Source organism: Hemibagrus wyckioides, linkage group LG09 (genome assembly GCF_019097595.1).
Source record: "Hemibagrus wyckioides isolate EC202008001 linkage group LG09, SWU_Hwy_1.0, whole genome shotgun sequence".
NCBI classification, from domain to species: domain Eukaryota; kingdom Metazoa; phylum Chordata; class Actinopteri; order Siluriformes; family Bagridae; genus Hemibagrus; species Hemibagrus wyckioides.
The window spans coordinates 18423420-18450656 of record NC_080718.1 but is presented as its reverse complement, the minus strand read 5'-3'; the positions used below and the strand labels follow the sequence as shown (position 1 = coordinate 18450656).

The 27237-nt window shown below is 40.1% G+C and overlaps 2 protein-coding genes across 8 annotated transcripts in view; one reads left to right on the top strand and one right to left on the bottom strand.

The window, feature by feature from the left end:
• The window catches only part of supt3h (SPT3 homolog, SAGA and STAGA complex component), a 92475-nt gene extending 69797 nt beyond the window's left edge, over window positions 1-22678 (bottom strand). Inside the window, exons 1-2 of one of the 5 annotated variants that reach the window (XM_058399002.1) lie at window positions 22192-22678; window positions 17035-17138 (exon numbers count right to left, since the gene is read on the bottom strand). In XM_058399002.1, coding sequence (XP_058254985.1) covers window positions 17035-17138 — 104 coding nt within the window. In that variant the 5' untranslated portion in view covers window positions 22192-22678. Of the gene's footprint in view, window positions 1-6134; window positions 6154-17034; window positions 17139-18419; window positions 18621-20600; window positions 20719-22191 lie in introns of those variants that run through there. The other 4 variants (XM_058399001.1, XM_058399000.1, XM_058398999.1 and 1 more) reach the window with 4 other exon arrangements.
• The window catches only part of runx2a (RUNX family transcription factor 2a), a 40639-nt gene continuing 18021 nt past the window's right edge, over window positions 4620-27237 (top strand). Inside the window, exons 1-4 of one of the 3 annotated variants that reach the window (XM_058398998.1) lie at window positions 4620-4773; window positions 5016-5144; window positions 22673-22944; window positions 24101-24257. In XM_058398998.1, coding sequence (XP_058254981.1) covers window positions 5087-5144; window positions 22673-22944; window positions 24101-24257 — 487 coding nt within the window. In that variant the 5' untranslated portion in view covers window positions 4620-4773; window positions 5016-5086. Of the gene's footprint in view, window positions 4774-4912; window positions 5145-22672; window positions 22945-24100; window positions 24258-27237 lie in introns of those variants that run through there. The other 2 variants (XM_058398996.1, XM_058398997.1) reach the window with 2 other exon arrangements.

Below are 27237 nucleotides of genomic sequence, written 5' to 3'. Positions count from 1 at the left end.
GACAGAGAGAGAGAGAGTGTGAGACAGAGAGAGAGAGAGAGAGAGAGAGAGAGAGACTACTTGGGGTAAAATAAACCAATTCTAAAATTTCAGAGACGTTTATTTCAATTCATTACAAAAAAAGGCAGGAAGTTGTTGAGTCAGACTCGAGGCAGAGAGCAGCAGCAGCAGCAGCATGGAGCCGGCTGAAGAGAGCCAGAAGTTTCCTTCTGCGTACAAATTCTAATGAATGTAAGTCTGAGTGGAGAAAATAAGCGCAGCCTCGAGTCTGAGGGAAAGCGCGAGACGTCCAGACATTCTTTTGGAAAGTCGCAACAGAGAAATGAGAAATGCGAGTAAAGAGCGGCGTATCGCTTTCCCTCGCGGTAATACGACTTAAAGCCCTGCCTTCTGATTTAGCCGAGAATATCCTGATGTTGTTGATTAGAAGATCAGTGCAGCTTCTCGCTGGTGTGTGGGGCTGAAGCGGCGCTCCTGTCTGCCTCCCACGGTTTTAACACAAACTAATTGGACACAATCGGCCAGGGGAGCTGAAGATCACAGTGTGTGCACTTTTACTTTGATTATTTCACATTTCTGTGACAAATTTGATTTGAAACAACAACAAAAAATGAATAATGTTAAGAAAATAAATGAATTTCTGATTAAATCTTCACATAAAGAGCATCTAGATTATTTATTTTAATGTTCAGTTTTACTTTTATTTATTGATTTACGCATTTCATTTATTTATTTATTTATTTATTTATGCATTCATTCATTTATTTATTTTTTTAACTTGTATTACTTGTTATTTGACACTATTTGTGATCGATTTTCTCTCCTCGTACATGTCAACTTGAATTTCCTCAACATTGGCTTTAATAAAGCTACATCTCATATCTCATCTTTAAGTAGACCCCAAAGACAAAAAACTCAACTGATTCTAAAGGACAGGAGTGGACTAGCATCGGATGAAGGCATCTGAGCGTCCACTGCAGACAGGTGTCACGCCACAAACACTGCCCTGAGGATATTCTCAGCTCGTGACGCGTTAAAGACGGCTGTAAATAATCCATAAACTCCGAGTTCTGTTTGGAGCAGAAGTTGTTTCTTTCCCTCTACCTCTGCGTTAAATGACATCGTACGCTCAGACTGACATCATTTGGAGCGTCACTGTGTGTGAGTGCCAGTTTGCCAGGCAACTGGACTTGTGATAATTGTCAAAAATGACAGGCTCTTCTCCTTTAATTGCCGTTCTGAAGAAGTGGCCTTGCCGCAAGAAAAAGCCACTGGAGCTGACAAAATCCGCCAAGTATGACCAAGCACTAAGAGGTAGCTCTCTTTCTCTCTCTCTCTTTGTCTGTGTGTGTGTGTGTGTGTGTACAGGAGTTTGGCTAAATTCACTCCTGCACCTGAAATCATCTTCACTTCCTACCAGGCAAAAGTACAATATTTACACATCTTTAACTAAAACTAGGTGTAAAAATATCTTTTTATTTTATTGTGTTTATTTTTTCTGCAAAAGACCAAATCCCCCCCCCCAAACAAAAAGAAAAAAAAGGGAAAAAAAATCAGACAAAAGGGCACCTCTGAAAATCTGATTCATAAACCTGACCATGAGACACATGGCACGGATTTCTAAGCCTGGTTGTATTTTTAAGCTGGAGTGTAGGCAGTGTTGTGTTTGTATTGGATAAAATCTCTGATTACACCAGAAATGAACACAGCAGACTCACAGTAATTCTTATTTTTGAACCACCTACCTCCGAAACAGCACGGTTTGTAAGTAAATAAAGTCGTATTTGTCCAATAAACCCCGATTTCACATGCTAATTTAAGTATTCAAGTATTCAACCCATTTGGATTGAATGGAACCCTATTTCTGGCTTCGACTTTTAAACAATTAAACAGTGTATAACATTTTTAAGCATTTCATTAAACAATTTCCTGTTATGGGAAATGTAAAATGCTGTAGCTTTAAAAAGTAGTCAGTAGTTAGAGGAAGAGAAGTAGTATGTAAGCGTGACTAACTTCTGTTAAGTTTGTTAAAGAGAATATTCTAGAACACACATCAGGAAGAGCGACGATGTCACGTCTACGGCGTAGTGATGGGCGATTCGGCTGTGACTGGAGTAATGTCATCTCGGTGCGGTCATCAGCGCATACTGACCCTCTGAACGGTGCTGCGGCGGCAAATCCAACAACGCCGGTAATTTGTGTAATCTTTCAGATCACCTAGTGGGAGAGTAATGTCTCCTAGAGGCATTAGTGCGGGTTTTTTGCACAAGCCAGGAATAATGTTCTACCATCTAAAGCCCTGTTTATGCCTGTGTGGTCCGCAGTGACGCTCGCCAAGCTAAAACCCAGCCTGAAACGGGCACCGCACATTCCGGTTTCTCCTTACACACTGGCCACGAAAAAGCGGTGCGCCTGCACAGGGACCACCGCCGCTCACCTAAAACAGCACAGACACCACGACTGCAGCACGGACGCATGCTAAGGAGAAAATTATCCATATGAAATATCATGAAATAAATGATGAGGTGTCTGGAATCCAGCATGGCAGTGAGGTCTGAGGGAGAGTGTGTGCATTTGTGTGTGTGTATATATATATATATATATAACGTTTCCACAGAGAAGGAAAGTACAATAGCGCTGCACTGAATGTGATGGATGCTTAATGCACTGCTGAAGGAATATCACTTCACATCACCTTGGAGCCTTAAGAGGCAGTTGTGGCTGAGGCGTTTCCTGTTATAGCCTCGCCACATCCTGTACAGCCATAAGAGATGAGATTTTTTAATATTTTCTTTCTTTTTTAGCGCCGCAAGCTCACAGTAACCGGACCTTAGCTATGAAAGACTTAAGAAAAAGCCGAAGGCGAATAGTAACAGTAATTATACGACACTTGTGGTCTAGATAAATGGCCCTTGAGCTGTAGAAGCACTTCGATTGCATGGTCGATGAAGGACGATTGCCCTAGTCACCCTGCTTCTCTGTAAATTCTGTCCTTTCTAAGCTAAATTTTTTAATTAATATAGACAATAAACAAAGTCATATAGATAAAAAGTAAATAAATATACAACGTACATGTGATTTCATCCTGCTGCAGCGCAGGTAATACACCGGTTCATAAGGCTGGGTAACATAAGGATAAAATAGTGATACTGTTTTTTTTGTTTGTTTGTTTGTTTGTTTTTTGAGATATCATAAGTATCATGATATCTTTTTTTGTAAATATATCTTTTAAATTTATATATAATAAGCAGCCAATAAGCCAATTTTCTACTGCTGGAAACTGATTTTTTTATTTCCTTTTTTTTTTTTACATTTATTTATTATTTTTATTGCAATATTACTTTGTCACTACCAGGATTTTTTATTTTTTTTATAACCTCTTTTTAATAATCTCTATAACCTCATACTCTACATTCTGCTCATCATTTATCATATAAACGCTTTGATATACTGTGATATTGACATTTTTGCCTATTGTCTATGTATAAATACATGTCTTTATCCTGTCTTTATCTGTCTTTATCAGTCTGTAACAGCAAAGTGTGTGTTTATGTATAAATATATATATACACACATACTTCCTATCTTTATCAGCCTGTAATAGCAAAGTGTGTGTGTGTGTGTGTCACACAGAGTTGACAAAAATGTAAGACAATTCAAAAATAGCAACCACGTCTGCTTTCCTTGCAACAAACCATAAATCCAATCTGGCTGAATAATTACACATTCACTACAGGCACCCGGTGTGACCCTGAACCGGGAAAAAAAAAATAGCATGGACATGAATTACTACAGCACATTTTTCACCTGAGCTGAAGAGTGTGGAGGCAGCTATGAGCCGCTGCCAAAGCTCCAGCCTGCAAGGTGTGTGAGACATGCTGATGAATCACTGCTGCTAATTCCCACTATGGAGAGCGCGGCAGGAGAGAGCAGGAGAAAGACAGACGTGATTTAACACTGAACCTACACCAGTCTCCACGCTGTCACTGCATGCAGGGTCAATTATGTAGCACACACACACACACACTCACTCTCTCTCTCTCACACACACACACACACACAGAGCAAGCACATTGTGAGCCATCCATTGAAAGTCCAGAGAAACAATCCAGCAAAGATGAATACAAATAAATATTAAGTATTTGAGTGTTTGAGGAATATCAGTCATGAGTCTGAGCTGCAATTAAAAACAAAGGAGCTGTTCACTGATTTGATTGACTGTTAATCATCATCAGAGAGCATCGGGATTCTGTAAACTCTAGGAAAGTGAGAGAGAGAGAGAGAGAGAGCGGGAGGAAAAAAATCTCTCCATGTGCTCAGAGCTGCAAATGAGATGAAGTTCTGTTGAAAAGTCGAGAGCTCCGGCCCCTTCCTCGCGGAGCCGGAGCTCATTCTTCTGTGTGGATGTGTGGAGGAAACGTTGAGCTGCTGACGGGACGAGGGGGGAAAAAGAAGAAGAAGAAGAAAAAAAAAAAAACACACAGCATGAGCGAAAGGAGGACGATAGAGGCTGTCTCACTCTACTTTTGTGCTCTGATGTCACAAAACACATGACCCAGCCTCTCCAGTAACAGCCCACAAGGAGGGGGAAAAAAGTGTGTTTGAAAGCATACACGTTTTTTGGATGGTGAGAATGTTTCATTCCCCTCACAAACAACCACAGAACCACAAGTGCGGTGCGAGCGCTTTGCCCAGGACGAGTGCAGGGAGCCACTGGGGCGTAAATGGTTAATCGGCGCGGGTCAACCCCACTCCCAGAGACCCGACAAGTCAGTAAGTACGCTCTAACCACACTCGTATCGGCTTCATTCTGCTCCATCCAATATCTGTGCTGTGCTTTACACTCACTCACTCACTCACTCACTCTCTCTCTCTCTCTTTCACTCTCTCTCTCTCTCTGACATGTGGCAATACACAAATAGTGTGCACTGTACTGAGCGCTTCATTAATGACATGTAAGGCTTGCTGAGGGTTTTTTTTTCTTCCATATGGCCTGATATGGTTTGTGCTCTCAGTTTAGCACGTCCAGGGTCACGGCGACCTCGAAAGGAGACGTTATCTGGCGAGGATATATCCAAGTGTGGTGATGGCATCTAACAGCCTTTTCAGCTCGGTCACTCCGTGTCAGCAAAACTTCTTCTGGGGTAAGTGCTGTGAAAAAATTTATTTTCATTTCGGTGTGCTGTGGTTCAGGCGCGGGTCATTCGGAAGCCACCTCGGCAAAATGCACCGGCTCCAGGTCAATAAGCAGTCATGCACATGCACACACACACGTGCACACTTCATCACACCAGGCTTAGGGCACGATGCACGAGAGCCACTTTGCGACAGAGAATGCGTCCAGTGCTTACTTTTGCAAACATGTTAAGAAGCTGACATGTTTGCAAACTGTTCGTGTTTGTAGAACTTAAATCTATATTTGTGGAACGATGACAGAGGGGGAAAAATGGCTTTGAAACATATAAACAGTGACTCCATTTCGATTTACAGGCCGCATTAAATCAAGATGTGGAAGAATGGCTTTAGATGTGACTATGGGAGCGGGAGTGTGTTGTACGCATGTGTGTTTAAATCTATTTACAGACACGGGCTTTGATTTGACCTGAATGTATTTCGGTATTTCTCAGCTAGAAACATGCACAGGAATGAATTTCTTAGGCATGAATGCAGTCCTACAAAGCCTCCCCCCTCTACGCCTTCGTCAGGAGGTTAGTTTTGACTTTAAACACGAACAGGAAGCTGACTTCAGAAATCAAAACTGTCTTTAAATGGGGCTTTTTGTTAAAAAAGAGGAGAGAAATGTGCTATAAAAGTTTTGCGGACTGCTTTTTAAGAACTCCGGGCTGGAGAGAGAGAGAGAGAGAGAGAGAGAGAGAGAGAGAGAGAGAGAGAGAGAGGGCCGGGAAGGTGACGGATGAAAAACCACACGCAAAAAACAAAATATATGCAAAGTGCATTTGAATACCACAAGATTTTCAAATATACTAATGTACGCAAAATGTGAAGGAAACTAAATGAAGTAATCAAGGCAACACCCACGAACCAGGAACTGATAACTAAAAAGAAAGACAAGATAAAAATATAAAAGGAACCGGCAGAGTTGGTAGAAGTTTATAATGAAATGCTGTACTTACAGAAGTTTCAGCATAAGGCTTCTCATAATTGGGAAATGATAGGCTTCTCCTGCAGGAGCGCTCAGCACTGATACTGACACTGAGACACGCAGTGGGTTTGTCATCACCGTCTGCGTACAGCCACGCTTTAAACACAAGACCAGGCAGGGAAGCTCACGCTCAGAATTGTGTGTGAAAAGTGTATTTTATTTCCAATAAGTACATCACATCAATACTTGCTATTTTATTTATTCACTAAAACTAACTAAGATTCCCAAGAAAGAGAACACCACATCCACGAGATGATCATTCAGCATGACCTCAACACGACTTCCTGTCCAAAAAATCGAATCAACTCACAAAACTGAGCACGAGAGCAAACGACTGGACTGAAGTGGACCTGGTGAAAGACATCAGGTCGCAGAAGGCGAGCCCTGTCGTAGCCATGATCCAGGCATGTGGTGTTAACCTCACAGTTCTCCAGGCATCACTAATCAATTACAAGCGTGTTACAGTGCTCACGGGTGCATGTGCTTCTCATTTCGTGAGCACGGTGGTCCTGCGGGCTGAGCAGTGAGGGTTAATGGCGTTAATTGGTTAACAAAACTTTGGCACTGAAATGCGATATTAATGAACCCAACTAGCCTGGAGAGAGCGCTGAGGCCTGTGGGTGTTTCATGACACTACATTTTAAAGTCAATCTTTTTTTATTTATTTATTTATTTATTTTTTCATGAGGGGGCTGTGTCTTATTTACATTTAAATGCATTTCCATTTAGACAAACAGGTCTCACCTGAGTTTAGTTTGTCTACCAGGTTGAAGCAATGTCCAGAGACTAATTAGGGGTCTTTAACACACTATTATTTCTAAGCGTGTTCCATCTGCTCGCTGACGTTTTTGCCTAAACCTCAATCATATGTGTCTAACGCCGTGTGTATTTACTCTGCATCACTGTGTATCAACAAGTTAATTTTACATGGTCAAAACAAATACCTCAGCATGTAACATTTACTTTAGTGCTAACATTGAGTCAGTGAAATTCCCAAAAACAGTTTATATTGTTTTAAGTGCAAGGTAACAATTATTATTATTTTTTTTAATTAACTTTAGTAAGAACTCAGACGAATTAGAGTACGCATGTGGGTTTCCCAAACAAAGAGGGCCGATACGTGCAATCACAGAGACGCGGTCAGACAATTTCAATCAAGCGAGGGAAGGAAAAGTGGAATACAAGAGCACAAGTCTGAGAGGCAAAAAAAAAAAAAAAAGGTTCGATGGCTTGCAAACCACATGGTAAATAGAAAGGCTGTAAGAAAAATGAGCGAGCTCTTCAAAGGACTGGGAGAGTAATTTGATATGGACACTGTTGGATAAGGAAGCTTTTTTAGCCCGATACAGCCACAAGACTTCAAAGTGCCGTGTCTCGCCCGTGAGTCAGGAAGAAGATGCGGAAAGATGGATCATCTTATCAGAAACTAACATGCTGCAGTTTAAAGATGCAAAGAGAATAAATGTGTGTTTTGAAGAAGTTTCACACTGAAGGTAAATCGTTTTCGTCACACACGCCTGACTTCATTAACATTAAACTTTAATCTAATACTTTCGTGATGTCGTGAACGATGTCAAAATAATGTCATACTGAGTGATAAACATTTCTGCTGTAGAAAGCAGTTGTCACGGGTCTTTCTCTATGTGACAAAGGGAGGCATTGAGGTCTTCTGTGAAGAGCTTCTGAAAAAATAATCAAACACTTAACCATAGACTCGAGTTCTGCCAAACACAACATTAAAGCTGGGAAACAATAAATAGCCCCATAACACGAAAAAAAAAAAAAAAACTTCTGTTACATAGGAACCCAGTCAACAAACCATCAGAGTGGCCACAAAGCGGCCCCGGCCCTCGCGCTCGCTCTCTGGCTCTGACGCAGCGCTGTGTGAGGAGTGCGCTGACACCGAGACTGCGCCGGGAGACGAGCTACTAACAGGATGTTGATGGAAATGCATTTGTAGAAGAAGCTCTGAGTTAAGAGCGCAGCAGCTTAGGCAAATTCTTCCATTAACTAATTGCTCGCTAAGCCGCATGGCACGATAGCCATCTGCAAAATGAATCACAGAGAGACGTCGCAGCAGAAGCCGGAGTGCAAAAAAAAAAAAAAAAAGTAGCAAGACATGATTTACGTCTTCATTCAGAAAACACTTTCATTCAAAACTTATTATTTTCCATCTGCGGAGACAACGATCTCAGCCTGAATCATGATGTAAAAATAAAGATTGCATTTTTGTGATTCTTCAGTAAGAGAAACATGGAGTAGGGTTTGATCTGAGAGACTTCAGGAGTCTTAAGTCAATTACCTCATCTCATATTTCTTTTCAAGAGTCTATTTGGAAGAAGGGAAGGATACAGCTATAGAAACATATACTCCATAAACAGGATAATTGAAAGCCCAACATGTGTCTTTAAACGTACCTTGGGTACGGCTTCAATTACCGGGGCAGTTCTAGTGTGTGGAGGCTTCGGGGCAGTTTTCGAGAGGAAAATATTTAATGTTCAGATAAGTGGACTTTGACTCCGGATGGCTGTTTTGACTCTACCATAATGAAGCGAGTCCAGGACTACAGAGGCTCCATACTTAACAAGGCTCTACCTGTTCTACCCAACACCGGCCACGGCCAGAGCCAGCGTGCTCTATTGGTTTAACCTCGGCTGGAATGCGAGCTTTTCTTTGACTAGGGCATTACTTTAAAATATTTATAATATGATACACACAAGGGCTATAAGGAAAAACAGAATGTAAAAATGTGAGGCAGGAGCCTGACCGGTGGAGGAGAGGAGCGCAGAGGAGTGGAGCTGGACGCATTGGCAGCGACTCTCATCCTCGGTTTCTGCTTCGAGCCGTGGCTCCGAAATTCACCACAAGGGAAATCTAGTGTTTTCAAACGGGCTCATGTAATGCTTTATTTCCTCTTTAAAATGTACATTTTGAGATCTAAACAACAAGAGTGAACCTCAGAATCAGACAGTGTGTCTGAATCTCTAGTGCAGCGCTTGCTCTGCGTGGAATAAAGTACGCTTGTTTTCGTAAGAGATTAATATCTGAAAATAATACAGACTTCACACATAAACCGAGTCCTGATATCAAATCTGCGTCCTTCCAGATCCATTCAGAAAAAGCGGCAAAGACGGGAAAGAGACGCGGATGAAAGGGAGTAAATGAGACAATGTAATAGATAAACCTCCTGTGTAACAACACACGTATCGGATCCGTGAAACACACACGCAAACACAAACATTCTCAGTGCACATGTAAAACAAACCATTAGCACTAAATAACAATACAACCCCTCTCAACCTGCCATGGTAATCCGACCACAGCCATTAGCCTATGCAAGCACCACACACAGAGCAAAACACACACCTGTGAGAATCACATTACCGCTCCGAGAGAAACGTACAGGTATGACACATGCAATGTGTCTGTTTCAGCAGTATCCGATTCCCGGCTTGGGTTTCTGCTGCTTTCATGCCGGGGTGCCATCACTTTGGCTTACTACACATCACACAGCACAATCTGAGAGGATATGATCACTTTAACAGACTGAACCGCTTGGCTAGTAACAGAAATCATTAAACTATCCTCATATATAAACTGGCCAGAGTGAACACACACCATGCTTTTTAATACGGAGTGAAAAAAACCTCCATATAAGATGGATTTCTATATACAATTTCAAACTCTGTGATGAAGCCAGTGTTAAAGTCCAGAGAAGGAAAACAGTGGCTGTGTGTGTGTGTGTGCTATTAAGTATTAACTCTACATCTGTTGTCAACAATGCTGTTTTTCTGATTCGGATGTCTGTTGACTCATCGTGTGACGGCATTCGGGAGGCTGCTATAGTTACTTCAGCTCCTGTTTCATTGTCTGGTGTGTTTACTGTAAGCCCCAGCTACTCATAAAAAAGGTGTTTCAAGATCTCGGTGGATTGTGTGGGGAAATGACAGCTCTGTCACTGTGATGTAAAATTCATCAGTCATAACCCCCTCAGCAAGGTTGACACTGTCTATTAAAACGATCCTCCGTGGCTTTAAATATGTATTAGACGTCCAAAGGCAAATTCTCCAAGTTGTTGTTTTGCACAGCGGAATGAAAGGAAGTGTTTGAGTTCACTTGGAGGAAGCAATTTTGAAGAAAACAAGAGCAAGGAGGGAAAAAAGTAACAGAAGCGTGAGCTGCTTTTATACAAGTTCACAGTTTAAGCTGTCGTTTTGCTGACAAAGACAACTGCCTCTCTCCTCCGCCGCTAAATATTAACGTTATCTATTAATAAACATGATTTCCTCAAATAAGATACGAAGACTGCACCAAATTAGGAGAGGTGCGACTAGAACGAAAGTCTAGACATGGAGAGCGCAAAATTTCTGTTGTCGGATCTTTTTTTTTTAATATTTATGCGCTAGACTTCACAAAGCTAACTGTGAAATATTCCTATAGCGACAGTGAAAAACAACCTTTGTAACCTTTTGTATGATTCACTCCCAACATTTTTTAGATGAAAAGTTTTTAGAAACTGCGTGTAGCAGTATAATGATGCGCCGGCTGGAACATGTGTCTAACAGCGGCTTTATCATTTTAAAGTCGGCTAATGAATCATTGATACTCTTTCAAGTACTCAACTTTCCACTCTCAGATCAAATCTGACCATTTGCATATTCAGGATCATGTCAGGATTTTGTCTTATCAGTGTCGTTGGAAGGCGGAGCTTACTTTCGAGCCTAACGTCATTAAACCAAGCAGAGTGATTAGCATTCAGAGACTTGCTGGATTCCACAATAATAATAATAATAATAATAATAATAATAATAATAATAACACCAAATTCATTTCGCAGAAATAATGTGTGTCTTTTCTAAGTCCCTAACCAGTATAAGCCAGTATCCAGATTCAGTATCAGCAGAAAGCCACAAGGTCAAGGAAGAAAAAAAATGATAGCATAAAAATGAGATCATCACATGCAGAAATCACAATCAGTCTCTGGCAGCTTGTTGCTGGATGATGTTCAGCATGTTCACAGATGAGTGTCCACAGTTTCTGTATCGAGCACAGCACTTGTCTGACTTCAGAGTTAGCCATAGCTCAAGCTGTTAATGAGTTCAGATTTAAGCCAACCACAAAACTGGGTGCTGGAGCTGCAGTTAAGGTTCAATGTGGCTACGAGATTTTTACTACACATTATAGGAGCCTATTTAATAGGTATTGGTTTAAACACGGTCCCTAAAACGAGTCTGAAATAATGGAAAGTAAGCAAATGAGGAATTATGATGTATATCATTCCAAAAGGTTTCATTTTCCTCATTTGCTTGTTTTCCATTACTTAAGATTCATTTTTAGATTCATTTTAGGGGCAGTGTTTAAAACCGTACCTATTAAATAGGATACTGTAACGCTGCTTTGTGTGTATGTGTGTGTATCTCTCTCTCTCTCTCTCTCTCATATATATATATATATATATATATATATATATATATATATATATATATATATATATATATATATATGTATCTCAAAAACATCAGAGAGGTGTGTTTGTCGCTGTGGATTTCACAGCAGAAACACTGCAGTAAACAAATAATAGTGATGAGAGGCTCTATTCAGTCCCCAAATTACAGTCTGGTTAAGCGGAGACTGCGTGTGTGCCAACTCATTATTGCTGCTCACTTCCAAAGGGACTCGTCTCCATCCTGGTTAAGGAAAACATTCAAGGGGCCTTGGAAGTAAAGGCAGCTTTATGAGTGCAGAAGCCCAGGAGACAGTGTACGGAATTAAGCACATGCCCACGGGGTGCCAAAACTTCAAGCGCTGGTGTGGGAGGGCAACGGCTCAGACAGGCTGAGAAATGTACTACATGCTCATTAATGCTCGCAAATGACTTTTTAATTATTCTCATGGGCCGCCTAATTATGATGATGATTACGATAGAGAGCATGCCCTTGTTAATAATTCAGAAAAAAATTGGCAGTTATACAAGAACTTAAGTATTTTATGTTACAACCTTTAATTTTATTTCAGGCACATGAAACACACAAAAAAAGTCATCTTCAATACAATTATTTCAACAGAGATGGTGCAGACTGAATATTTATATAGTTCATAGAGGTGTGTGTGTGTGGCATCAGTGGATACAGTATGTCCCACGGAGGCATGAGTGTGTGTGTGTGTGTGTGTGTGTGTGTGTGCACTCACAAGGGCCCAGCTTTGGCCTCATTTGACACTGAGGCTTTCTAAACAGCCTTTGGGTGTAGCGACAGCTGGGTTCTGCCTGTAGCCACGAGTCACAGATATTCAAGCACAAACACTTTTGTACTTCATTTAACAGAAAGAAAACACAAACACGGAGAGTAAATATGTCTAATTCAGGAAGCCTGACTGTCCCTGACTGTCCGCACAGTAAAAGATGTACGAGTTCAACTTTAAATAAATTTCACTCTTAACCTTTATGTAATAAGTAGGTGTTGGTTTTAAAGTTATAAAATGATGTATTTTTGGTGTCAGTCGTTACTTGGGCCATTGCAAAGTAATGGCTATAATATAACTAATAAACAAGCATCCCTATATAGAGATAAAAGTTTTCTCATTTTTATTGAACTGTTCTTAGTTTTTTTGTTGTTGTTTTTTTTTTAAGTTATAAAATGTTTAAAAAAATAAATAAAAGGCAGAACCCTTTGAAGGGATAAAGCTAAGAGGACCATGCTAACATTTCAGCACCTACTTCTCCTGTATAGTTCAGTTACCACAGTGTTTATCTAAACGTCCTAGTAGCTTTTTTCAGCTAGAAGCATTTCAGATATGAACGAGCAACAGAACACAGAAAGAAATGCTAGACAACCTCAAGCCCACAAAAATGCTGTTGTGGGTTTGGGCAGGGTGTACAAATACCATAGTATTAACACCATGCCACAAATAAATATAGCAAAATAAATATTTGTCCCAAGTTTGCCTATTGCACAATTGTACATAAGCTTAAAAAAGGATTTTTTAGTTGAGCTTATTGTCGTAACTTCAGCTTAAAAATGCCGCAAAATTGTCGATGTGCAGAGTCGTGTCCGTCAGCGTAAGAGACCTGAAGCCACAAAAATGTCATTTCACTATTTTATACGACTGGCACTGCAGCGATGTGTTTAAGCGCTGAGCTTATATTAAGTTTTCTCAGAGAGGCACTTCGACTGAGGAAGAGGTAATGATACGCTGCCACTTTTTATTGGCTAAAGGACAAATGACCACTGGAGCAAATTTCCCTTTTTCTTCTTCAAACCCTGGTATGAGTAAAATGCTGTCTACATTTAGGCAAAATTATGGACAAAAGACAACATTATTAATATGATTGTTCTCTTCTTTCAGTCACTGATAATAGTTTAAAAATATCATAAATCAATACTGTCTTCTTTAATAAATAAACCTATTATATTTACTTCTTACGAAGTTTAAATAAGGGATAAAAGACAGCAAGGCATGCTGTTAGAGGAGAATAATCAAAGACATGGTGGTTACCACCCCTAAGTTGATTATTTTCCAATAACAGCACACCCTGAGGCACTTTATTTCAAATGTTTCTTTATTTACTCTTTAACTGAGGTCCGTACTGTACGGTAGACTGGCTAACTAAGTTAAAGGTACATTTATTATTGAAAAAAGGCTCGTGAAATAGTAGTGCAAATAAAAAGCAAGATTTTCCATAAACAGAAATCTCAGCTGCATGGTAGAGTTCTAAATAAAAACATAAATTTGGGGAAAAATGCATTTTTTAGATGTCTATTAATAAGAATTTTATCTAAAATATTTTTTCATTGGTTCCTTTAAGGGTTAAAAGTTCAAGAATGACAGATTGAATTTTTTTTTACTACAGTTCAAATCGTGGACATCTGTGACACAGTTACTTCCTGTTATAACACCAACAAACAGTCATTCCCTGACCCGCATCGGTTTCTTTCCCTTTTGACATTAAAAGTAAGAAGAAAAAAAAGCAAAGCGTAAAGCTCTTCATCCTGAAGACTTTCCTGAGTTGGCTTTACCTCTGGACGTTACAGATCTCTGACACTGGAGGCTCCTTTCGCAATTTGTTTAATCCGTCTGCCAAACAAGCTGTTACTATAAAATAATGGACTAAAACGAGCGCATTAATATAAACCTGATTGGCTTTGCTGTCAGAACCGACTGTCCGAGCTGCTGTTAAAAAAAAATTGACCAACACCTTCTGACGAGTTAGAATAGAGAATTTAACATTTTTTAAAATTAACAAAATCAGCAATCTGTAAAAAACCTCTACTCTTTCTGTGGCACATGAGCATCCACAAGTCACTAATCTGCCATTATATAAAGCTAACAAAGCCATCAATCACACAGGCCGCCGCTTCCTTTATAGGTGTACAATAAATGTATTTAAACAGTGCGAGTAATTCAGGAAAAAGATGTAGGCGAGTCGGATCCACAAACAAAGGAAACGCTGAACGTTGGCCATATTCAACTGTCTGTGTTATGCTTAGCACCTTATGCGTGTAGTATGGAATTTCCCGGTCCAAAGTAAGCACTTTTTAGTGTGGATCGGCGTATTAAATGTCAGGATGATTAGGAGTGGAAGGAAGGGCAAGTTTTTGAATCATTTCTGAACAAACGGGAGAGTCTGACACGAGCGGCCGCTCGGTTTCAAAGCAGGCAGGGGAATAGATAGAGAGACAAAGCGGCTGAGTTATTTCATCCATGAGTGACAAAAGTGATCACTGGCACGGTTCCTAAAAAAACAAACCTCGACTCTGAGCTCCTTTAGCTTGGACTGTCAAATTATCAACACACTGCTGCACCTAACTAGGTATTAATGGGGCTGCTTTACTACTCTGACTCGGTCACTGTGCTAGCAGTACTGAATTTCCGGAATAATCCAGGCAAATGTGTAATAAATCCCACATACCATGGAATATGCAGCCTCGCTCTAATCTCCATTTTATCTTCCAATGTCTTTCTCGAGAAATGCCCAAGTGCAGTCAATCTATAGGCCTAATGCAGCAGGATGCTCGAGATGGACAGAATTTACCCTTTTATCAGCGTCACAATGCTGAAATGCTGATGTTATCAGCAAAAGAGAAAAAGTGACAGACAAAAATGCTCCAGAGGCTCGGGTTAGATCACTGAGACAGTAGCCTCCGTTTTCTTTTAAAAGCCATGCTACAGTTCCATTTCTTCTCACATGAACCACAGCACTTCCTGCCATTTATAAGTACAAGTGATCTCAATTAAGGACCTCCATGAAGGCAGGAGGCGGCAGACAGTCATGGCAACGAGAGCCAGAGGAAACCGTCTTTACATTTTCCTCCCTCAGCGCTCCAGACACTGTCGAGAAGAAGAAAAAAAAAAAACACATGCTCCGAAAACGTGCCTGTTTTACAATCCGCAGACATAAATGTCAGGATCACGCAGTTTACTAGCGTCACTCTGACTGACTCGCGTTCAGAAAGAAGCGCCAGTGCAGAGTTATTAGTGCGCGGTGGAACAGAAACATGATGAATACAGGAAAGAGAGGGATAGCTGTGCCAGAGGAATACCATTGTAATACGTTTTGTTAAGGAAGCTCTATGAGACACTATGATTTCTGTCTCATAGATCTGATTCTGCTTTAATTGTTTTGAAAAATTGAGGAGGGGGTAATAAACTTTTTTAGCAGTATGAGCTGAGATGCTGAAGATCTGAAGAAGAAGTGAAGCTGAAATGCTCACAAGATGTCTGGAGTCATTTATATTTTACATTCTTTATATAAAATGAATGCATAACTAACTGTAACTAATTAACAGAGTATAATGAAGTCACCATAATGGTGAACTTACAAGAAAAATAAAGGATTTGGGATAAAAATAAATAAATAAAGGCTAGTAATAAAGACTAATATAAATAAATAAAAATATAAAAATATAAAAATATAAAAATATAAAAATATAAAAATATAAAAATAAATAAATAAATAAATGATTTTTTTTATTGGCGAAATCCAGAAAATGAATGAAAATTAAAATGAAATAAAAACACGCTGTGGGAAAATAATTTAGAATAAGTAAGTTTGTTCTGTTTCAAGTGAATTGTTTTTGTTTATCTGCCATTTCCGAGAACATTAAAAGTCTCCTCAGGTGAGGCCTGCTGGCAAAACGGCAGGATAAATTACTGTGGCTTCACCAACCACAATTGCTGTGCTGGATCCAAAAGGTCTGGATTGCAGCAGAAATTCCGTTTTTTGTGTATCTTTTTTTTTTTAAACATCAAATTGGTATAATTGGAAGACTGGCCTCATATGACTTCAAGTTCAACTCGAATTCTTAATGGAAAGATTTAATGGACCAATTCCTCGACTCGCATTCTCTAAACTGACGTATAAATCAGTTAACGTTAAATGACATCCGCAAAACATCGATGTTTCAAAATGAATAATGGCAAGTCACGGCCTATTCTTATTCCCGCCACAGAATCGGAGCTCTGGATGCATATTCTTTATTACAGTAGTGATGAACATAATGTCTGAGGCTAATTGGCTTCTCGATGGTGCAGAAAGTTTGGCTGCGTTGGACGAGGTTGAGGTTTGGTGAATAGTGTGCAACTTTCTCACATCTGACACAGCCTCACAGACTGGTTGCTTTTGAACTACCGATCATCGTGATGACGAGTGACGTTCAAATACACATTAGAAAGAGCGCATGAAAGGGTGTGTAATGTGTGTGTGTTTGAAAAGAGGAAGCCGCTGATGTGTTTATGCCGCGCCGGGCAGGCTAGCTCCGTTTTGATATTTAGGAAGTGTAAAATGAGAAGTACCTCAGCAGTTGGTTGAATGACAGCGGGAAAAAGGTAGCTGGGTAAAAAAAAAAAACAAAAAAAAAGTCTCATCTACTCACATCATGCTCTGCAGCTCTGGGATGAAGCTGATGGGTTTTCCGGATCCTCTCGCTGCCATTGAGGTGCTGCTGGCTGCCATGGGGATCGCAGCACTGTTGCTCATCTGTTACACACACACACACACAGAAAACTCAGGACTCATTTGACCGTGTGCTCCATCAAAGCCTAGGGCAATTATAAACCCACTTCACAAAGAAAACGTTTCCTGATGATCAGACAGGAGGGGGAAAAAACACGCCACATGAGACGGAACCTGGATCGTTACAAAAGACGCTCTGAAATGTGGCGCGTGATATTTACTTTTAAAGGACTGTAGATCGGAAAGAATGCCAAAGTGTCACGGTGAGCGGCGAACAGACCGGCAGAGCTACTTCCTAATACATATTAGTGATTTTAAAGGCATACATATGTAATTAAAGTGTACCAGCACTCATGGAGGAAACTATTTACACGAATCATATCGTTTCATTTCGAGGATGAAATTGGGCCTGGTTTTTGTGCGAACTCAGCACTGAGTCACGGGACGCAAAACCGTGCTGCTGTCTCTTCTAAGACACATTTTTCAAACTAGTAAGACAATGTTACGTTTTCAGCATCTGGTTCTACTTAATGATGCGCCAATAACATTTTTCCAGCGTCAATACCTATTAAAAACACCAAAAATCAAGTACCCACAGATACCAAAATTACTCATTCAATTTCAGCAGTTGTAAGTGTTGTAAGTGCTGGACTGTAGGAGTGGTCGAGATGTCACAAAAACACAACGTTCGCTGTTATTGTTAACCTTCTGGTGAGGTTTAAGTTGGATCACACACTAGAACTCCAAGGCCACAATATGAAAATAATAGCAATAACAATAAAAGAAATGATTTGAAATGAAACAGGAGAGAAATAATGCAACATGTTTGCTGTGGGTCAACGTTGAAAAAGTAGCCAAGAAAGCCATTTAAAAAAAATTTGTGCTTTGAGAAAATTTATAAAACAACATCACACTGTTATATTACCCACGCTGAGATAAACGTTAATGAAATATCCCACTTCAGCGGTTATTGATTAATCAATTAATAATTATTTAATTACATATTACAAAGTGTCTTAAATCAGCGTCGGGATCGTCAGCGATGCATCTCAAGGTTTAATGGCATGTAAAGGCTCATCTGCATAACTCACTACTAATAAATGATGTATCATGCAGTCCACAGACTGTACTCGTGAAAAAGATCATTAAAAAAAAAAATTAATCGATTAAGGAAGTGGGAACATGTCATCATGTGCTGCACAGCAGATAACATTCATCACACAGCTATCCACACATTTTGCAGTTAGGCCTCGTCAAATATCCCCCCTGCTTAATAAAACAAATTAACAGGATGCTGATATTTACCTGGAAATGGACCTTGTAAAATTTAAATGTTCCATTGTTGAGTGTGGAAACATTTACATTGGGAAGCATAGCCAGGTGAGTTTTGATGACCCACCAGATTTATTTGAACAAAATCACCTGATGCACAGCTGCTGGCTCGACTGAATTCAAAACCACAGCCTTCCTTTTGCCAGCCAAGTCATCAGACTATCAAATCACACAGGTGGATTGCCTTTTTTTTTCCTGAACAGATGAGAACAAAGCCAGACGACAAAAAAAATAAATCGCTTGCTCTATTGTTAAGAACAATTCACAGTCCAAATAAATGTTGGCCACCCCCTCCATACATCAAAGCAGGAAACACACAATAAGGCAAACATAAAACTGCTAGTTTACACTCAGAGAAAGCGAAGGGTTTCAAGGCGTCCCGAGAGCAGAAGCACAGACAGCACTAACTTCCCCAATAAATACATCTGAGCATAAAATTTCAAATCCTTCTGTTTTCGCCCCCTCTGTTGGATGAAAGCTGGAGCCTTTGCTTTGACTTGTGAAGGCAGATGGTCGCCATACTCAGCAAAATGAACTCAGATGTGGCAAATGAATCAAGATTACTTCAACATGCAAAGGTCTGAAAGAGTGCCTCGCCTCGAATGAGAACAGGGGAGCCTAGTCTATTTATTGCATTTCCCTCTCTATAATTAACTAGACCTTTATATAGCTTCGTGCCGAAATTTCTTTTTCGACAGACGCCTAGTTAATATACTGATTTAATCTTGGGCACGCAATCTACTGTTTAGACGTTAAGGCAGTGTTTAAGATGACTGAGCAAAAGGCTATTGTTATATAAACTCACCTAAATATGACACTGCAATGCTTAACACTAGTATCTAGAGCAACACCATGTTAACTGATTGCGTGAATTATTTTCCACGTTAAATCAACTTAAGTGGCTATAGCGTCCATTAATAACTAACGTTCTCATGCGCCGATATTAAGGAAAAATAAAACTATATTTTACAGGGAACAAAACTATTAAAAGTCAGGCTGACAGACTTACTGTTTTAACAATCAATTAAATCTGCCCAAAAATATAAGAAAAATATAAAATTAAAAAAAAAAATAATAATAAAACGGTTATACTACAATCATCTCAATTTAGCCATCCCAAGATTTACAGTCCAACATCATAAAATATTAGAGGGGAATAAGAAACAAATTTGGGAACTGCTGAATCGGGAGAAGTAATTTAAGGCCGTGCCGTTCTGGAGGTTATAATGAAGAGGCAAAAAAAGTGATTTAATGCTGTTCAAAGTTTTATTTCACTCCCACATCCTCGACCCAGCACCCCACACATCCCTGTACCACGGCCTCCACCTCCCCATGTTTGCATAAGAAAGTGAAATCATGCAAAATCTATTTCCCTCCATCCAAAAGTGCGGAGCAAAGACTCTTGGAGGTCTATTCAAATGAGAATGCGGTGGGATAAGGCTCTGGTTAAACGAGCGAGCATAGTAAAATCGCACTCAGTCTGAGCTTCCCCCCCTTTCCACAGTGAAGTGTGGCGCCTCATCTGCTGCCTGCCCTCCACACACACACACACACATACAGTTTTAACAAACAATGGGCATGTGGAAAAGTAAGCTATCAGCCACCACTCAACTACAGCTTTTATATCCACAATTATCCCAAAACCACACTACCCACCCGCCTTAATAGGCATTAACTTAACTCCAGCATCCCTCAATGAAGAGCAGAGATGAGGATTTCTCAGGGGCTTCAAACACCAGACTGTGATGGGCTTTTTTTGTGTTTTCTGTCTAGCCTGCAGATGGAACTAGTGTGAAACAATCACAAACGTGAAACAAGCAAGTTAAAAGGCACTTCGCTTCTTATTCTTCTCCAGTAACTCACTTTGTTCCTCATGCCAAGCAAAGTTCAAAGCATACTGTAAGCTCAGCTAACCTCTCACAACACCAGCATGCGTGGGAATGTGCATGCTTATAAACGCTAATAGCAATCGAGGCGTTTAGATCACACTGTCAAATTAAGACATGTGCATCATCTGAGTGCGGAGTTTCATCTGCACACGAGCATGCACGAGATCTGAAACAGTCTCGCATTGAACGTAAGGAGGTCACGACAAACACGTTTAACTCTGAACCCATAATGATTCCGCACACTTTTATAATTTTATTCAATTACCTCTCTGTGTCTATGAGACAATAGCTCCTGTCGGTGTTTACACTCACACTCGCCTCTAATCACACAGCTATTCAACTTTCCGGGTGAGTAGATTTAACGTCACACCGGCTTGTCGCGGTGGTCTATGGGTATTGTAGTTTTACATGCCGCGTGCCGCTATAGCTGTGCAGCGAGCCGCCGGTGCTGCTGTAGTCCAGTGTGGAGTCGCACAGTAATAGACGAAATCATAAAGCAGATTCAACAGCGCCACCCACAGATCACTGCTGAGGCTCAAACTACACACGGTCAATAGGGACAAAGAATGAAGCAACAAAAAGCAAAAATTATTTAATTTAGACTAGATTTTTTTTTTGTTTTAATATGAGTCCTAAACCATAAAAAATAAATAAATAAAAAAAAGTAATAAAAAGCTAGTAAATAAAACACTAAGGAGCACAAGTTATAGGCCTACTTAACAAGGGTGTATATAAATAATAATAATAATACTTTGATAGTATTTTTATTATATAATAATAATAATAATTATTATTATTAGTAGTAGTAGTAGTAGTATTACCACTACTAACTACGCTATATTTTACAGCGTTATATGTAACTTTAAGCGTGTTTTCGCATTAGGAACAGTGATTTTTTGTTTATTGGTTTGTTTGTTTTTTGTTTACGTTCTTACTATAACGCACCTCTAAACTTTGTATAAAAAATGTGAACCACCTCTAAATGAGTTCCTACACAGACGTCTAGACAAAGGTTACACTAATGGGCTATATCTTTTGTCGACTATTTTGCGTGATTTAAAGTAGTTGTTTATTTCATTCCTAGGTGCTTGACTCATTTCCTGTTTAGATGTTTTAATATAAATAGCGGAAAGCTTACAGAGATAAAGTCATGGGGCTGAATTAAGAGCTACGGCGTTGAATTATCTACAACAGCACTACATTATTTGTTACAGTGTTATTATTGTTTATCTCCGCCAGATAGACTTAATCTGTAAAAGCAATAGTGTAAAAGTTCATTCAGTGCTTGAAGAGCTTTAAACTTGAACTTTGTTAACTTTGCTAACGTTTAGTGAGTGTTTGTTGTGTTTTACAGCAGGTCTAGTCTAGGTTTGGATGAGTTGTAATGTACTGTAATGTAAGTTTTGATCTGAACACAAACTGTATCATCCACAGTATCAGTCTTTGTGGAGCAGTCCGTTAAAGTGAGTCATTAATTCGGGTTGTTTGGATTGAGGAAAATGTCCGGTCCTGTACACCACGTGCTCGAGGCTCATCAGCATAATAATCATCTCGCGTGTGCACATATATAAACCACAAAACCTGAGCTCGCCAAAGTGCCTGCCTCCAAAGACAAACCGCACAACGAGACCAAAAAGCTGCGGCTTTTCCTATCTCCTCCATCTCCAACCGCAACTTTCGGAGTCCCGTTTTTTTTTTTTTTTTATTACTGCGACCGTGCCAACTTGTGGGGGGAAAAGCTGAATATTTTTTTACGGCATCTTTGAATTAGAAGCTATTAGGCACAACTATTCGAGTTTTTCCTCCGTTTTGACGTGCCATCTGTTTAAGCCATTCGGGTTTAAAGCAAGACTGACCTTATTCGACTTTCCTCCTCGCGAGTCGGGATGCGCGGAGACTCGCTTTTCTCTCGGACCTTCGCGCTGTCTCTGTAAACTTCAAACCGCGGAGAAACGACTGAGCTCAATAAAGTACAGAACGATGCCTCTGACTCTTCCCAGCTGAAAAAAAAAAAAAGACCAGACAACAAAGATCGCGCGCGCGGCTTTGAGACTCACTCTCACGTGGAGCGAGCGATTTCGATTTCACCTCCGAGGGCGCGCGCACTTGCTTCCGAGCGACCCGTGCGTGCGAGACAGACAGGACGCTGCCTTTCCGCTATGACTTACTAAAGAACCGTTAACGCGTGTCCAGAGCGCGAGCGCTCAGAGGGGCTCAAAAGAGACTCAAAAAAAAAACCAGACTGGCGATTTGATCTGAAGCCGTCTCACGGTTTGATTTGTGTGTGTGTGTGTGTACGTGCGTGTGTGTGTTTCTGTGTAATGCGCATTCCGATAGATCCGAGCAGCAGCAGGAGGTTCAGCCCGCCGTCCAACGGAGTGCAGGCTCTGCCCGGGAAAGCGGCGGATGCGAGCGCGGCGGGAGCGACGCAGCACGAGGCGAACACGGCGGCGGCGGTGCCGAGACTGCGCGCGCACGACAACCGCACCATGGTGGAGATCATCGCCGACCACCCCGCCGAGCTCGTGCGCACCGACAGCCCCAACTTCCTCTGCTCCGTGCTGCCGTCTCACTGGAGGTGTAACAAAACCCTGCCGGTCGCCTTCAAGGTGAGTCCCGCTCGAGCCCGGGGTCTGGATTTTTTTAACTATCTAAATGAAGTCAAAATGTCCAAATCAACATTGTATACTTTTATTATTAAATATAAACACGCACGTGCTTCAGTGCTCGAACTAACATAGACGGGTAGAAAACCTGATGCCCTCCAAAGTGCTTTTCAGTAATGGTAGAATCAAGATGATGGAAAGTGCAGCAACAATCGCACTACTGTTGGACCTTTTCTACACATCAACTACAGTCATTCTAGCGTTCAATAAAACCCAGTAAAAATAGATCGGTGGTAAACTTATCCCCTGATCTACTTCAGGGTGTCCCTACATCCATCTTGATGTTATTTTAAACCAAATGCAGTAGCCTTTATATCTTCTGTAACTAGAGCTGTAAAGTAACTGAAAAGTACATTTGCTAGCAAAAATGCAAAAAAAACAAAACAAAAAAAAAAAAAAACCAAGGTTAAAACATGTGGGTCTGATCTGCTTCATTTAGTCCTAAATTCGGAGTGTATTTGTTAGGTTTCTGTGTGTGTGTGTGTGTGTGTGTCAGTTTTATGAAGTACATGCTTTTAACCAGCCCATTGTTCCTGTGTGATTTGTGATTTTAAAATCAAATCAGACAAGCTGTTATAGAGTATTTCTTTCCTTTGTATTTCCTATTAATTATTTTTTTTATTCATTTTATTGATTCTGCTGATATTTTTTTTGCTGCTATTAAGTAGCTTTTTATTCAACTTTCAGAGGTGGTTTTTTTGTGTGTAGTTTCACTGTATTTTATATCTCAATATTTAATTCTACTGTATTCCAGCTATAAACCTTTTGTTTTACATATGAGGTTTTAAAACTTGCATGAGAAGTATATGCATTGCATTAACAGTACATTCTAGCATTAATAGTACATTCTAGTGCCTCTTTTATTTTCATTTTGATTTATCCAGATCATGGAACTTTATAACACATTATATATATATTTTAAGCTCAATGAATATGTTTATTATAGTTTCCAGTCAGTAAAATGTTTTGTCTTATTATCATTAAATGTGTGTGCTCAGAGATGACCTGATGATAATTACGTACTGAAAATATTATTTAAAAAAAACAAACAAAAAAAAAACAAGGGTATGGAATGACAGTGTTCTCCGTCCTGGTTCAGGTTGTTGCACTGGGGGACGTTCCTGATGGAACAGTGGTAACAGTTATGGCAGGAAACGATGAGAACTACTCGGCAGAGCTGCGGAATGCCTCGGCCGTCATGAAGAATCAAGTGGCACGCTTTAACGACCTGAGGTTCGTCGGGAGGAGTGGGCGAGGTCAGTATCTTTTGTGGATTTGCAGCATAAGCATAACCGTAAGAAATGTTTTTTTGTTTTTTTTCTTGTGTGAATCACATGATGCAGCAAAACCACATGTAGCAGCTCCTGTTTACAAGGCAAGAAACAGAGCGTAGTAGTGAAACCTCTGCATGTGGTAGATTATCCATTGAGATACTAAACCGCACTTTTACCATGGATGCACAGCACGGTTTAACAAACAGTTCATGACTGGAACTTATGAATATGTATCACACAAATTCTCACGTCTATGATTGATTACTAGAGTCTCTTGAAGTTGTATCAGTTGAAAGCACACGTAAACATGCTACTGAGAGATCGTTACATTATATGTCACGGAATGTAATTTGAGTACTTCCTTCCAAAAGGACAAAAAAGAAAGAAAGATGGTGTGAGGGTGTGTTTAAACATTTCTGCCTTTGAAGTATGATCTCGTGATTTTTATGATAATTATTTATAAGGATATTTGACAAACATATGTATTTATTCACTTTGCACTGAAGTAATGCAATTTACAAACAGATGCTGTATATGAACACGGGCCTAAAGTGCACACAGACTGAGCACGTGTAGATGAATACTGCTTTTGATATGGGAGTAATTACTGCTAAAAAAAAAAAAAAGGCCTTGTGATCCTTTGGAAAGACCCTTGTTCAGAAAGCAGGCCTTTGAAGAAGACAGTACATGCAGATGGATCAGAAGAGTGAGCAGTCTGATGCTGGAGGCAGGCGAGCCTCCCTGAGTGTCGTCTAGACTTGCCTTCTTAATCTTTACAGTCCCTTAGAGTTAAGCTCTCAGGTGTTCACTTAAGGAACCCTAAAAAAAGGGCCTCATTTCAAAGCCTTAAAGAACGAAATGTGTTTATAAATGTTCAATTAAAGGTGCCGTGAAGTCCAAACTGCAAGGTAATACGACAGTATAATTATTTGGCCATAAATATTCTCTCTTAAAACAGGGCAGACATGTCAGTCAATTTTTTTAAAAAATGGACACGGTGAAATGAACAGTGTTTGCTAAGGCTGCATTGACAGATGTCTGACGTCCGTCCAGCCACTGGCCTAAGTGTTTCTTTTTCTTTCTTTTTTTTAAATCTAACACGTATCCCTAAACACACTCCTTAGCATACTTGTGTGTATATGTGAAACAGAGAGAGTGTGTTATCTCGTTGCAGCTGTCACAGAGAAGAGGGCTCTGGCCCGCACTGAAACCTACACCTCACCAGGCTTGGGTTTCTCCTATCTCTGATACGAGATCTGCAGGCGGAAGTCACAGGGGAAGGTAGCAGAGCATAAGGAAATTAAATAAGGGAAACAATCCTGCATGCAACAGATGAGAATTAGATATGAGCAACCAAAATCAACAAGGCTGAAAATGAAAAAAAGAGATAGCCTTACACCCTTCATAATCTGTCTTCTACTTTGAGCCGACCGTTCATGACATGATTTATGAAGTCAACAGACTGCTACTAAATCAATCAGGACTCATAATAACAAACAGGATTGACGAGGTATTGCTATTTTTTGTACAGTAATCCTGTCAGAAAATGAAAGTCTACATTCAGGAAACTATTGTGAACTCAGAAACCTGAGCAACGGGAGAGGGTGGTATTGGGGGGTATTTTTAGTTGGTGGTGTGGAGTTGCTGGATGCAGGGGAGAGGCGGGCGTTGGTCTGGTGGCTGGGCACAGCGCTAGCCTGCGGTGTGGCTTCGGGATCTGGTTACTGGGAAGGGCTGGGTTGGGTTTGATTGTTGGACACAAACTTGCATTTTGGGGGCTTAAGGACAGATTCCTGAGGGAGAAAGAATGAGAACGAATATAGCACTAGCACAGACAGCAAGAGACATGATTTACAGTAATAGCCTCAGTGAAGTAGTCAAGGTCAGAGCTTATATACAATGCATGGGAAGTGCTTCTGGAATGGTCTTTTTATGATCATAGGCTCCATGTTATGACAAGGAAACAATGAGAGGTTTATATATATATATATATATATATATATATATATATATATATATATATATATATATATATATATATATATATATAAACCTCTTATTGTTGTTAGAGAGAGAGAATATACGGTATATGCAACTTGGATTTCAGTTTGCTATTCTTTTGTTTGGTTCATAAGATAGATTTGCACATTGAAGCAAATAAAAGAACCACACACAAACCCAATCAAAAAGTTTTGAGGCAGCCACGCACCCTGATACACATGCAAAGTGGAGTGGAGCTGGCCGCTTCACTGAGTCACTCATTTTCCGCCCACCTCTTCCTGTCTCAACAGCAGATTGCAGCTCGGAGAATGTGTCATGCCTGACTTCACAGCATACTTTGCAGATTACTCTCGTTGCTGAGTTTGTTACTTTTGAAGCCACTTTGAGCTTCCTGTGTTGTGCTCACAGAGTGACATCTATTAATATTTCTGCTGCGTGACAACATCCACACAGCTCACAGCAAGTCATATCAAAGTAAAAGACTTTTAGGATTTTCCCCCCCAGTTTTTTACAGTGAAATGATTTGTAATTGCATGAAAGTTGTAAGATTCAGTAAAGTTTCAGTGGGTGACTGAAGTGTTTAAACGCTCTACACTAAATGAAAGGTCATGTGAGGATAGATGAGGCACCATGGGGCTGTCTTTGGGTTTGTCTTTACATTCAACGCCTTCAGCACAGTTTTATAGCATCAGCCTGAGCGTAATGGGGAATGACTCCATGCTGGGTAGCAGGTTATAAAATAAAAAAAAAAACTATCTCATTGTCATACATTGAAATAAGCCATATTAGTGCTACAGCAAATGACTGACACACTGTGAGCATTATCTGCAGTAAAAGCTGACACAGCGGACTTAAAATGGATATTTTGCTCTGGTTTTTTTTTTTCTTCCTTTCAACATTGCTGTCTATTGTTTCCTCAGTGTTTCAAACGTTATGTACTCCCATGGCAGTTAAAATCCCA